Source organism: Zonotrichia leucophrys, chromosome 10, assembly GCF_028769735.1.
Source record: "Zonotrichia leucophrys gambelii isolate GWCS_2022_RI chromosome 10, RI_Zleu_2.0, whole genome shotgun sequence".
In the NCBI taxonomy this organism is placed as follows: Eukaryota; Metazoa; Chordata; class Aves; order Passeriformes; family Passerellidae; genus Zonotrichia; species Zonotrichia leucophrys.
This window is the reverse complement of record NC_088180.1, coordinates 12,782,940-12,797,458: the sequence shown is the minus strand read 5'-3', so window position 1 is coordinate 12,797,458 and position 14,519 is coordinate 12,782,940. Positions and strand designations below refer to the sequence as shown.

Below are 14,519 nucleotides of genomic sequence, written 5' to 3'. Positions count from 1 at the left end.
AGAGTCAACCTAGGACAGGCACACAGGCAGAGAATGCAGTGCTTTCCTTGTAGGACTAAGCCCTTTCTCTCAGGTCACAGATAAGGTGATGAGTGGAGAAGCCACAGGCCAAGCATATATTTTAGCAGGCTAGGAGCAGACTAAACAAACCAGTAAAATGACTCATGGCAGAATATGGCAAGAAAATGTCTCTTCTGGCAAAAGGTGAATTACAGAGGCAGCAAGACGACATCCTTGTCAGGAGGTGGTACTGGACACACTGGGTTATTACTCAAATGGGTAAAGCTGGAACAGAACCTTTATCAGACCTTTAATTTTTTCCAAACATTTTAAGAGATGGGATGCCCTCATCTGGAGAATTGGGCTGTTCTGGAAAAACTTCCATTGCCATATTGCAAAGCCTGTCCTAGTAATAGGTGGATAAAATAATGAAAGTTTTGTGCAATCCTTCTCTTTTTTGTGGTTTTTGCTTTCTGTATAAGACAGGGAGACTGCTTCCACTACAGGACTGTACAGGGTGTGGTTTAATTTTGCCTTTTTCTTGTGCCTTCTCTGGAAGGCAGGGGCTGGTGGTTGTGACTGATGTCCATTGTCTTTTCCAGGCATCGTATTCCACTACAGAGCGATCTCCACAAGGTACACCCTGAACTTTGAGAAGGCAAAGCAGGCCTGTATCCAGAACAGTGCTGTCATTGCCACCCCCGAGCAGCTCCAGGCTGCCTACGAGGATGGGTACGAGCAGTGTGATGCTGGCTGGCTGGCTGATCAGACTGTCAGGTGAGAAGCCATGCAGGGGAAGGGAAAGCCACAGCAGCATTGTTAGGGAAGGATTCCTGTGATGAAGCCACCAACTGCAAATGGTTGCTAAATCTCAGCTGTTGTAACTGCTGGTGTTCCAAAGGGGTGGTGGATTGCAAGTCGTTCTCTGCTGGAGGTGGATCTCTAGTAGGAAAGCAGAGAGACCACTGTCCTCCTGGGCTGGTGGTGACAACTGAGTGGACAATGGCTTCATCCTGATCCTCCATCTTCCCCGAACAAAACCAGTGCTGTGCCAAGATGCACAATTCTGGCTCAACCAGACTGAGCTGTGCATCCCCTCCATGCGGAGGCACCTTGTCCTGGTGTCTTTGGTCAGGGTTCCAAGGACCATCAGAGTGAGGGCAGGACAGCAGATCATCCTTTCACTTTTCCATAATCTGGGAAAAGCCACAAATCACCCCACTGGGCAGTGCTCTGCAGCTTCCTCCCAGCCTTCGGTGACTGCCAGGGTCCTGCCTCCCCTGCTTATCCACAATCTCTCCCTCAGGTACCCCATCCACTGGCCCCGGGAGCGCTGCTATGGCGACAAGGACGAATTCCCAGGAGTGAGGACCTATGGTGTCCGTGAGCCAGATGAAACCTATGACGTTTACTGCTATGCAGAGCAAATGCAAGGTGATTTGGGGTTTTTATTGTTACTAGAGGCAGAAGCAGTCAAAGCCCTGATCATGCCTAGACCGGACAACAGCAAATAGAGAAAAGACAGGTTAAAGCTGGAAAAGCACATTCCCTGGCCAGCCCAGATGTTCTTTACAGTCTTTTTATTAGACCTTGGACAATTTTAATGTCAAATGACTAATGCAGTGCAGAGGGTGGAGTCCGTCTAACCTCCACCAGAGTCCACGCCATCCTGCTTGGTCAGCCATTTGAGTGTGACATTCAGATGCACTAATCATTCATGCTTATGATATTGAAATATCCAGCACAACAGAATGCAATTGTCCTTTATCTCCCCCTTGCCCTGTGGCTCCAGCTGGTGTGGTGTGTTTTGCTCAAATCTGATTTGGTCTGTAAGACTCACTTTCTTCTGGTCTTTACAAAGTCACCAACATGGGCTTGCATTTCAGCTCTAATACACAGGAGTCCTCATCTTATCCAAACTCTTATGAGTGGGAGGGAGCCAGAAAGGGAATTGTGATTAGAATCTAACAGATAATTCCTTGTGGTATTCACATGCCCTCTGAACTGAGAGAAGCTGTGAGACAAGCAGAGAAGAAGGAAAACACAATTCTTATCTCGCTTGCTCTGCCTGTGTTGTGCTAAAGTAGAACGCAATATGGAGATTGCATTCTACTTTAGCACAACACAGGCACAGCAAGCCAAAGTGAGGATGTTTTGTTCCCTTGGCCTATGAGGGCCAAGAAGTGTGTGTGTGTGTCAGATTATCATGGGACAGTCATGAGAGAAGGAGAGATGAGTGCAGTGTGAGCAGTTGTGAGCAAGAGTGAGTGCATGGCAGATTCAGTTTAGATGCGATGTACATAGTATAGTATAATAAAGTAATTTTTACCCTCCTGATGATGGAGTCAGATGCACCATTCTCTCTCCCCTTTGTTGGAGTCTCCTTTGATTCTCAATAATTCCTGCGCTAACGGATGATGTGATTGCAGGCAAAGTCTTCTACGCCACCGCCCCGGAGAAGTTCACCTTTCAAGAAGCGTTTGACAAATGCCGCAGTTTGGGAGCACGCCTGGCCACCACGGGGGAGCTGTACCTGGCCTGGAAGGACGGCATGGATGTGTGCAGCGCGGGCTGGCTGGCCGACCGCAGCGTGCGCTACCCCATCTCCCGGGCGCGCCCCAACTGCGGGGGCAACCTGGTGGGCGTGAGGACGGTGTACCTGCACGCCAACCAGACCGGGTACCCGCACCCCGACTCGCGCTACGACGCCATCTGCTACAGCGGTGAGTCTCAAATCTCTGCTGCTCACAGCGACTCTGTGTAAGAGCTGAAATGACGGATGCAGGACTCCAGGGGCTCTCCAAAATGCAGTTTATTCCATCCAAGATGTTACAGCAGCCCAGAGCCTGTGTCTACAGCTGTCAGCTCCAGCTGCAGGCAGGCCTGGAGACCCTTTGGTTTTGGTTACGTTGCATTATAAACTTTTCTTTGCTGGGCATCTTAGTACAGTAAAACCAATCTATACCTTAACTATTATCTATAGCCTATCACAACTACTATAATTACCACATTCATGTTACTGTTCTCCAATCACCAAAAGTTAGTACATTACAGTTTAAGCTAGAAGTTGCTATTCAGTTTTCTTGCAGTGGAAAATCCTGAGACCTTTTTTCTACTTGTCTCCTGTGGGTCAGGAGACAGTCACCAGATTCTGGGCAGTTGAGTTGAGTTGGGTGCTTGTGAAGATTCAGTTTAGATGTAATGTAATACAGTGTAATGTAGTATAGAATAATATAGTATAATAAAGTAATTAATTAGCCTTCTGATATCAATGGAGTCAGATGCAGTCATTCTCCCCCCCTTTGTCAGGGCCACTCTGCTTTTACAATACAGAGGAGCTCCCTGGCCAGAGACAACCTCTTGCTTCTTTGATGTTGAGGTTATTTTAAAAAAAGAGAGAAGAGAAAGCAGGTTTAGCAAAGGACTAAGTCCTCTGCTCGTGTTGAGGTAGAAAGCAGATCTAGAAAGGCTGCTTGACCTGCACATGGGGGGCTCTGTGGAGGTGGGGGTAACACAGTTCCCATCTCTCCAGTCCTCCCACACCCTCCTGCTTTTAAAGCTCTCCTGGAGACACGAAGCAGAGCTCAGGTGCTTCACATAGGAGACTTTGAATGCTGGAGAAGGAGGTGAAGGAGAAAGAGAACAGGTCTGACCCTGAAGATGTGTGTAGTGATGAGATGTGGTGTGGAACAGATGCGTGACTGACTTTCCATGCTGGGATAAATCTGAGACTGATGCAGTCTCTGGGAAACTGTGGATTAAAATTTCATCCCAGCTGCTCCCCCTTTCTCCTAACTTTACACTGTTCCCTGCAGCGAGAAGAGGGGGAAACAGTGATATTTTGTCTACTCAGGGTAACCAGAAGCTAACATTCAAGTAGGATTGCCACAGTTAAAAAAATAACAGTATTTTAAAATATTTGTTGAAACCCTTATGATCAAATCTGCTGTGCCCAGGTACATCTCCCAGACCCATGGAGGTACCCAGTTATGTGGCAAAGCTAAAGACTGGTCCACCAAGCCACAGCCTTTTGGTTATCTCAGGGTTTGCCTCTGAAACTGCCGCATATGGTCAGTCCTTTTCTGAGCATCTTTATAGAAATCTCTGAATCCCTTGAGATCCGAAAAGTACTGCCTAAAATGAACCAGCAGTAAAATGGAATTGGAAATAGAGCAGGGAAAGCATTATTAGAGGAAAATCTGGGCATTGTCTCATCCTTTTTTCCTCCCCAGCCAAGACCTGCCTTGCTGCACATCCAAGATGTGATCCACCCTTCCCTTAGGTGCCCTCACAGTTCTGTTTCATGCTGCTCTACAAACCACTGCCCTTGTCAGCTGAGCTGCTCAGTGCCATGTAAAGCACGTTGTCCTAGACCCAAGGGATATGACTTGAGCAGGAAAGTGATTTGGAAGGGGAAAGGTGGGAGCTGTTTCAGTGTGTTTGGTACAGCAACTGGCCTTGGCTGTCCTGGCAGTGGGTTAGGATGCTCATACGGGGATGAGCTCAAGTCACTGCCTAGGCAGAGCAGGAGATCGTGATCCTGCTGAGGTTTCATGCACCGAGTGTGAGGATCCCATTGTCTTTCTCAGACGGATCTGCCGTGGAGGTTATCCAAGTTCCCCCAACTTCCCTCCGTCCAACCCAATTTCCTTGCGGCAGGCACTAGGGGTCAGTGCAGACTCGGATATGGGCAAGGTGTTCCCGGGAAGGGGAACTGGCAGGAGCGAGGGCAATGTCCCCGCTGATTGACCACATTTGGAGCACGAGGTGGCTCAGTGCCTCCTCACTGCCCTCCGTGCTGAGGCGTTGCACAGAGCCACAGTGGAGGAAGGAAAACCATTTCTCTTATCAAACTGTCATGATTTCCCTGATCCTCCCGTACCAGAGACACCCAGCTGCTCCTTGGAGGCAGCACCCGTGCAGCTCAGCTCATCAGGCTGACATTTGTCACAGACATCTTTTATGAAAAATCCTTTCCTTAGGATTTTTTCTCCTGAGAAGCTGAGAAGCCTCAGGAACAAAATGTAAACATTGATTATCTGCTGCTGTGGAATGCAACAGGTGCATCTGTGATTGGTCTCATAGAGTTGTTTCTAATTAATGGCCAATCACAGTCAGCTGGCTCGGACTCTCTGTCCGAGCCACAAACCTTTGTTATCATTCTTCCTTTTTCTATTCTTAGCTAGCCTTCTGATGAAATCTTTTCTTCTATTCTTTTAGTATACTTTTAATATAATATATATCATAAAATAATAAATCAAGCCTTCTGAAACATGGAGTCAGATCCTCATCTCTTCCCTCATCCTCAGACCCCTGTGAACACTGTCACAGACATTATCCCCTCTGATTGCTGCTTTGTGTCCTGATGCAGGGGAGGACATTGAGAGCCTGGTCCCGGGGCAGTTCATTGACGAGCTGGGCAGCGGGCTGGGCGGTGCCTTCACTGTGCAGACTGTCACCCAGACCGAGGTGGAGCTGCCCCTGTCACGCAACGCCACGGAGGAGGAGGCCCGCGGCAGCATCGCCACCCTGGAGCCAATTGAGATCACGCCCACGGCCACCAGGCTGGACGAGAGCTTCACTGCCCTGCCTGATCTCTTCACCACCGCTCTCACACCCGAGACAGCTGCCACAGAGGAGGAAAATGTGACCAGGGAGGATGGCACAGCGGTGTGGACTGTACCTGAAGAGGCCACCACCATAGATTTAGGCACTGCCTTCACCACCTTAGCCTTTGGCACTGCTAGCAGCACTGAAACAGCAGAGGTGAGCTCGGCGGAAGAGGTCGTGGGGATGACTGCCACCCCGGAACTGGAGTCTGCCTCAGTGTTCACAGTGGAAGATCAGCTTGTGCGAGTGACAGCTGCCCCCGGTGCCGGCTACCTTCCCGAGCAGCCCATCTCCCCCACAGGTAAGGCACCAGGACTGAGAGAAGCCTGAAGGCCAGCTCATTCTAGAGGTAACCATTCAGCTGAAAACAGCCTGAGTTTCTGCCATCACAGAGGTGCACAGGCCTGTTAGGGGTCAGGCTGAGAGCCTCCATCACAGTGGAGCGGGAGGGGAGAGGAGAAGGCTGTGGGCCACCCCATCATGTGCTGACTAGAGCTCAGCTGGCTGATACTTGGGCTGCAGTGGTCACACTCTCCTCTCCCATATCCCCCTGACTCCTGAGAAGGGGAAAGTCAAGGCAAGAAGACCTTAGAGAACTAAAGAGATCCCCAGAACATCATCCTCAATGGCAGCAGGGCTCCATGAATGAGGCATTTCCATCAAAAGGGGTTTGAGAGGGCCTGGTCCTTGCACTGGTTTTTGGAAGACCATTTCTGGTCACACATCTCAGTGCAGGGGAGTCCTGTACCAGCTGTCTCACCACAGTTTCTCTTTCCCCAGGCGTGGTGTTTCACTACCGTGCAGCCACCAGCAGATACGCCTTCTCCTTTGTCCAAGCCCAGAAGGCCTGCCTGGAGAACAGCGCTGTGATTGCCACCCCCCAGCAGCTCCAGGCTGCCTACGAGGCTGGCTTCGACCAGTGTGATGCTGGCTGGCTGCGGGACCAGACAGTCAGGTAAAGTTACACTGACCTGGGGAAGACAACCTTCAAAATGGCCATTCAGTCATTGAGGCTTTACTCTGGGTTGTCCTGCTGCTCTCCTCAAGATCAAAAGCTTTGTTGACCCAAAATTTTCTCCAGGCTGTGACATTCAGTAGCCAACAGACATGGTTTTGCCCACTTCTTTTCCTCATTTCTTAACCTGTGTATACATCTTGCATCAGTGAGCCCTCCTGGTGTGGAAGAAGAGTAGCAGGAAATTTGTATTTATTGCCTCAAGCTGTAAGTGATCTCCAAGTCACACTGCTGGCTCTGAGCACCTCAAACAGTGAAGAGTTCATGTCCCACTCCCAAGCACACTGAGGTTCTTCAGTTCTGGCTACATAAGGCTGACCTCGGATTACCTCTTCTCTTCCTTTTTTTTTGGTAGGTATCCCATTGTGAATCCCCGAAATAACTGCATAGGAGACAAAGAGAACACTCCAGGCGTGCGGTCATACGGCATGCGCCCGGCCTCAGAGACCTACGACGTGTACTGCTACATCGACAGGCTCAAGGGTACATCCTCCCCAGCCCCTGAGCACTGTTGTGGAGCAGAAATGTGCCCCACACCTCCACCTCTATCTGTAGATGTCTGGCATGCAGGGATTCACCCGTGTTTTCCCTCCCACCCCTCAGGCGATGTGTTCTTCGCAACCCAGCCGGAGCAGTTCACCTTCCCCGAAGCCCAGCGGTTCTGCCAGAGCCAGAACGCCACGCTGGCCTCTGTTGGGCAGCTGCACGCCGCCTGGAAGCAGGGCCTGGATCGGTGCTACGCGGGCTGGCTGGCGGACGGCAGCCTGCGCTACCCCATTGTGAGCCCCCGGCCCGCGTGCGGTGGCGACGCGCCGGGCGTCAGAACCGTGTACCAGCACCACAACCAGACCGGCTTCCCCGACCCGCTGTCCCGGCATCACGCCTTCTGCTTCAGAGGTACCCACCCTCCTGTTGTGGTGTGAGGCCATAGCTTGCCTCAGTTTATCCCAGTCTTTCCCCAGGCCTGCCAGCCACCTCTCCCTCCCCATCCCTTGCCCTGCTGAGTGCTGTCTGTCAGTGATTGGCAGAGTTCAAAAGATGCCTCTCAGCCGTGGAGGACATTGGGCCATCCAAGTGTCATTTGTCCCCTGAGACTTCCCCACCCCTTACCTGGTTGCTGGGATGCCTACCCCTTCCCTCTCCCCGGGGTTAAAAGGAAGAGCAACCACATGGTTCAAGGTTCTGTTAGGGCTGTTATGGGATTCAGAGGCCTGTGGGCCAGGAATAAAGCTCTGGATTGAAACCCTCCATCAGAACCTGACTCCTTTTCCTTTACCTCACCTTAAAACTTCTCCACCAGAGGTAAACCTGAGCTCCTGCATGCCTGGACTTGTCTCTAGCATGCAGCTGCAGCATCCAGCTAGCTAAAGGTGTCTCTGAGGTGAAAACACCACAGTTGCCACCTTTGGTCAAACACAAGGCCAGACTAGCTCAGGCACGTCCCATCTGCTTATATTGGTAATAATTCCAATAGCCTCCCGCCGCTGCAGGGCACAGAAACCTGTCTCCTCAGGGAAAGGGATTTCAGAAGGAAGGCTGGGAATGTTGGAGTGCCGGTTTGAACGCAGCACATCACCGGCGTCTTGGATTGTGAATTTTTGGAAACTCCTTCCAATGTCTTTTTGTTCCAGCTCTGCCTCCTGTGGAGGAGGAGGGGGTCACCCCGTTCTTTGAAGATGTGCTGGCAACACAAGTGATCCCTGGAGTGGAGGGGGTGCCCTCAGGAGAGGAGGTGACCATGGAGACAGAGTCTGCCACTCAGCCTGAGAATCAGACAGCCTGGGGCACAGAGGTCTTTCCAACAGATGTGTCACTGCTCTCAGGTGCGTTCAGAGCTTCCTTGTAGTCTGTGTCGTGCTGGGCTGGTGGGGTAGGGTTGGGACCCTCACAAAGTATGAATAATTTTCCCAACTCCTTCTCTTTGTTCTTTTTTTTCCAGTGAGTCCATCTGCTTTTCCTCCAGCTACCATAGTACCAGAGGAAACCAGTACCAACGCTTCCCTCAGCGAAGTGTCAGAGGAGGTGACTCAGTCTGGAGAGCATCAAGTCAGTGGTGAATCTTCAGCGTCTGGGTGGGTTCCTGGAGTTCCAGATACAAGTGGAGAACCAGCTTCTGGAGGTTTTGATCTTAGTGGAGACCACTCGGCCATTGGAGAGAGCGGATTACCATCAGTAGACTTGCATGCCAGTGGATTCCCACCTGGAGAAAGTGGGCTGCCCTCAGGAGACCTGAGCGGTGTGTCCTCTGGCGTTGTTGATATCAGTGGCCTGCCCTCTGCAGACGGGGAGACATCGGTATCTGTTTCAAGGATACCAGAAATCAGTGGGATGCCACCTGAAGTGGAAAGCAGCGGGCTGCCCTTTGGAGCGAGCGGAGAAATCTCTGGCACTGAGCTCATCAGCGGCGTGTCATCAGGAGAGGAGAGTGGAGTGGCCTCTGGTTTTCCCACTGTGTCTCTCGTGGATACCACATTGGTGGAAGTTGTAACAGCAGCGACAGAACGGCAAGAGGAGGGAAAAGGGTCCATTGGAGTCAGCGGTGAGGGAGATCTGTCAGGGCTACCCTCCTCTGAGTGGGACAGCAGTGGTGGAACCCATGGCTTGCCCTCAGGAGCTGAGGCCAGCGGGGAGCCCTCCGGGGTACCCGAGCTCAGCGGGCTGTCCTCGGGAGGGTCTGAGCTTAGTGGCTTTCCCTCAGGACTGGATGGCAGTGGAGAAACATCTGGAACACACGAGATCAGTGGCCAGGTGGACCTGAGTGGCCTTACCTCTGGTACAGAGGGAAGCAGCGAGGCCTCTGGCGTCACCTTCGTAGATGCCACTCTGGAGGAAGTGACAACAACCTCACCAGTTACAGGAGCAGAGGCAAAAGAGACTTTGGAAACCAGTGGATTGCCTTCAGGTGATGAAGATGGATCAGGCATGGTGTCTGGGAGTTTAGACATCAGTGGTGAGACTTCTGGGCATGTAGACTTTGGTGGGAGTGCTTCTGGAGGGCTGGAGATGAGCGGATACCCGAGCGGAGTGACGGACAGCAGCGGAGACATCTCTGGAGTTGATGTCACCAGTGGTCTGCTCTCTGGAGAGGAAAGTGGACTCACCTCTGGCTTTCCCACGGTGTCTCTTGTGGATACCACTTTGGTGGAAGTTGTAACACAGCCATCAGTGGCACAAGAAGTGGGAGAAGGACCATCTGGGATGATAGAAATCAGTGGATTTACTTCTGGAGACAGAGGACTATCTGGAGAAGGGTCTGGAGCTGTGGAGACCAGTGGTTTTCCCTCAGGAGACTTGAGTGGAGAGCCATCTGGAATCCCATACATCAGCGGAGACTTTTCTGGAGCCACAGATCTGAGTGGACAGTCTTCAACAGTGGCTGATATCAGTGGGGAGGCCTCAGGGCTCCCAGGAATCACTTTAGTCACTTCTGATTTAGTAGAAGTCGTGACAAGACCAACGATATCACAGGAACTGGGTGGGGAAACTGTCACGTTTCCCTATGGTTTGGGGACAAGTGGTGAAGGCTCTGGATCTGGTGAACTAAGTGGGGAAACATCTGCACTGCCAGAAAGTGCTCTAGAAACATCAACAGCTTATGAAATCAGTGGTGAAACATCTGCATTTCCTGAAACGGGTACAGAAACATCCACGATTCATGAAATCAGTGGGGAGGCATCTGCATTTCCCGAATTTAGCACGGAAACATCAACAATTCAAGAAATCAGTGGGGAAACCTCTGCATTTCCTGAAATTGTCACAGAAACGTCCACAAGTCAGGAAGCCAGGGGTGAAACATCTGGGTATCCTGAAATTATCATAGAAGCATCCACTGGTCAAGAAGAAAGTGGGGAAACCTCTGCGTTTCCTGGAAGTGGCACAGAAACGTCCACAATACAAGAAATCAGTGGGGAAACATCTGCATTTCCTGAAATTAGAATAGAAACATCCACAAGTCAAGACATCAGTGGGGAAACGTCTGCATTTCCTGAAATTAGAATAGAAACATTCACAAGCCAAGAGGCCAGGGGTGAGATATCTGGCTATCCTGAAATCAGCATAGAAGCTTCGACGGTCCACGAAACCAGTGGGGAAACTTCTGCGTTTCCTGAAATCAGCATAGAAACTTCAACAGTGCATGAAATTAGTGGAGAAAGTTCTGCATTTCCTGAAATTAGAATAGAAACATACACAAATCAAGAAGCCAGGGGTGAAACATCTGCCTACCCAGAAATTAGCATAGAAACTTCAACAGTCCATGAAACCAGTGGGGAAACTTCTGCGTTTCCTGAAATCAGCATAGAAACTTCTACAGTCCATGAAATCAGTGGGGACATGTCCTCTTTTCCTGAAATTAGCATAGAAACTTCGACAATCCATGAAACCAGTGGTGAAATACCTGCATTTCCTGAGATTAGAATAGAAACATCCACAGGTGAAGAAGCTCGAGGTGAAACATCCACATTTCCTGAGATTAGCATAGAAACCTCTACAGTCCATGATATCAGTGGGGAGACATCTGCATTCCCTGAGTTCAGCATAGAAACACCAACAAGTCAAGAAGCCAGGAGTGAAACATCTGCCTATCCTGAAATTTTCATAGAAACATCCACAGTTCAAGAAGTCAGTGGGGAAACTTCTGCATTTCCTGAAATCAGAATAGGAACACCCACAAGTCAAGAAGCCCGCGGAGAGACATTTCCTGAGATCAGCATAGAAACATCCACACTCCATGAAACCAGTGGGGAAGCATCTGCATTGCCGACTGATAACATCAAAACAGCTGCCACATCTTTGGCCAGCGGGGAGCCCTTTGGTACTCCTGAGGAGAGGGAGATTCCTGACACAACATCTGGAGCTGTGACACACTCTATCGCAGGCATTTCGAGGGAAACCTCTGCCCCAGACACTGTAATTAGTACCAGGACTCCAGATGTTGAACCAACACAGGGACTCAGGAACCCTGAAGAGGCTCAGCTTGAAATGGAGCCTTCCCCTCCTGTGGTGTCAGAACAAGAGACAGAGACAGCTGTTGCTCCAGACAATCCCCATCTGCTGGCCACCACCACTGCTGCCCTGCCCCAAGTCTCACAAGAAGCAATTGACGCATTAGGACCCACTACAGAAGGTAATGTGTCTCATATGGAAGGGAAAGCTTTGTGGAAGGGAAGGAGGGGGCATAGCTGTCACTTTTTTTTTTTTGGTTTTTATACAGCAGAGAGCATTAACACGGAAGCAGACTTGAGCAGAGCATTGTTCTGATGGAAAGCCATAAACATGGGGGTTTCCACAGGTCATGATCACAGAATCATAGAATTGTTTAAGTTGAAAAAGACATTTATCATCACAGAATCCAACCATTAACCTAACACTGCCGAGTCCACCACTAACCCATGTCCCTCAGTGCCACCTCTACATGTCCAGAGTTTTCCAGCCTGCATGCAGCTGACAAGTTGGAGAAGATGGGCTGCTAGTCTCAGTCCTGTTTCTTTTTCCATTTGGGCTGACTTGCTGCCTACCCCCAAGTATTGCTCAGCCTGTGGCCACCCTCTGGTCTGTCTTATGCTGCTCTCTGCAGCTACAATGGGATAAAAGTGTGAGATAATGCTCAGAGCATCACTAGCTTTTGTCAGCCCTGTTGATAAATGCCCTTCTCCCCACCCTGCCTTTTTAGTGTTTTAGTGCTCTGTCTTTGGTTGGGCCCCCTTGTTGCTCTCCTGGCATTCTGGTGAACATTTCCTGAGAGGAGTTTGCATGCTGTGAAAGCATCGGTGCACTATAGGGAGGAAAAAAAACCAAAATGGAAAATATTGTGCCTCTTGGCCAAGGGAGATGCCCAGTCCTGGTAACACAGGACATCCTGCAGCAACCCTGGACACAGCTTGGTTCCCTTTGCTGCCATCAGGAGCTGGCACCTGGGGACAGGACTCATTGGAAAGCCATCAGTGCTTGTGTTGCTGTATTAATGTCCTGCATGTCCTCAGTTCTCAAAGGGCCACATGTTCTTGCAGGGCCACACATTGCTTAAGTATGGTACAAAATGGATGTGCAGAGAGATTTCCTCACTTCCTTCTGGCAAAAGTGTCATCAGTTCCACTGCTTCCCATGCTACCTCCTAAACTGCTTCTTTTGGGTCAATTTACAGCATTCAGCATGGCTAGCTCTGGACTCAGTAAGGGTCTGTAAGTGCAGGGCTTTGTGAAGCTCAGCCTGGTTTCCAACGTCATTTCCACCCCCTAAGTGTCCCGGATGAGTCACTGCATTTCCCTCTGTGAGCACAGGTAATCACAAACCTTTGTTCAGCCCTGCTCACAGCACACCTGCAGTGCCCTCTGCCCGTGCTGAGCAGTGCCCTGGCCATGCTGCAGGAGTGGGTGAGGGCAGAATAATGACAGCAGGGTCATTCCCAGTGCACCGCACCAGCCTGGCACAGCACCGGGTGGCACAGGAGTCATGGACCCCCAAAAACCCTTCTTGCAAAAGCAGGCTCTGCTTTTGGGCCATGCCCACTGCCACGTCCAAACCCAGAGACAAAAATAAGCCAGCAAAGGCAGCACTGAGGGGAAGGAAGGAAGACAGTGAGGCTTAGTAAAAAAAAAAAAAAAAAAAAAAAAAATTAAAAAAAATATTGGCCCCAAAATATGGATTTTATTCCACTGCTTTTTCTTTTTAAAAATCAACCACAAGGCAATTGCCAGATTCCTCAGACCATTTGTTAGCCAACATTTTTGTGAAGTATTTTGAAAGAAAACCATGTGTTCAGCAGCTCATGTGTGAAGAATCTTGAAAAATGTTCTGAAATGGAATATGTGTATTTGCAAGTCACAGAGAGGACAATGTAACAGCTGGGGTTTCTTAGCAGGAGACAGCAAGAGGTAAGCAAACACTGCCTGAAATTTAATTGTACATTTTATAAATTAGAAGTGGGCTTGAACACATGTGTATGGCTGGAACTCCCACATGGGAAGATATTCTAGGGTGAAACTTTTCTTTATATTGGTAAATTTTACTACAATGTCCCTACAGAGTTAAATGCAGTCCTGGTCAGGGTATGAAGTAAGCTCATCTAGGTGGCAATAAAGTTTGTTGACCATGAATTCAGAACACCCCTAAAACAAAGCAAACCTTTTCTAGAGAATTACAGCAAAGAGATGACAAAAGAAAAAAAAGTACAAAAAAAAAGAAAAAAAAAGGAATCCTAGGTTTCTTTTTTTGGGTTGTTACTTTTTACAGAGGTCTGGGGATTGTGAACATGGGAAGTCTACATGGAAGAACAGTAGGCTGGATCCCAAAATGCTGTTTTCCATGTTGTGGCTGCCTTTTCACTTGAAGCTTCCCAGTCTTGAAATTTAGCTCTTGCAAAAACTGTCAGCTGCCACGTGCATTCCTTGGACTGTGCTCAGGGTTTGGAGGGTGCAGTGGGTGCCCATGCAGTGCAGGGATTTTCACTGACATTAAAGCACAGGTGAAGCTGGCTCAGCTTTCCAGGAGCTTAGAGAGAGGAACAGGAAGATATGTGGATTTTGCCCTCTGGCCCTGTTTTTGGAGGGTTCCAGTTAGATCCAGCAGTCTATTTAGTGGGATGATTTAAAAAGAATGATATTATTCTGCTCTGCTGGAGCCTAAAAGTATCCCTAAAAGCCAGAGCCAGAAGACTGAAGATTAACACTTGGAGTGCCAGTATGTTTTAGTGTTTTACCAAATTGAAGGCTGTGCATATACATGTCTTTAGTCAGCATTTGATTCCTCCATGAGGACAGGAACCCCACAAGCTGAAAGAATTGTCCATAGGCTTGGCTTCCTCACCCAGGGTTTTGCCAAGTCAGCGGGTCTTTTTGCTTCTGGTAACATTTGAAGACAAATAATTATTAGCTGAAAAAACATGTTGGCACTTCAG

The 14,519-nt window shown here is 49.5% G+C and overlaps 1 protein-coding gene across 1 annotated transcript in view; it reads left to right on the top strand.

Moving 5' to 3' along the window:
- Positions 1 to 14,519, top strand: part of ACAN (aggrecan) — a 49,130-nt gene that overhangs the window by 22,904 nt on the left and 11,707 nt on the right. The window contains exons 4-12 of the mRNA XM_064721958.1: positions 603 to 777; positions 1,307 to 1,434; positions 2,430 to 2,723; positions 5,372 to 5,911; positions 6,391 to 6,565; positions 6,981 to 7,108; positions 7,229 to 7,522; positions 8,257 to 8,448; positions 8,565 to 11,750. Of these exons, the coding sequence (XP_064578028.1) occupies positions 603 to 777; positions 1,307 to 1,434; positions 2,430 to 2,723; positions 5,372 to 5,911; positions 6,391 to 6,565; positions 6,981 to 7,108; positions 7,229 to 7,522; positions 8,257 to 8,448; positions 8,565 to 11,750 (5,112 nt within the window). The remainder of the gene's footprint in view (positions 1 to 602; positions 778 to 1,306; positions 1,435 to 2,429; positions 2,724 to 5,371; positions 5,912 to 6,390; positions 6,566 to 6,980; positions 7,109 to 7,228; positions 7,523 to 8,256; positions 8,449 to 8,564; positions 11,751 to 14,519) is intronic.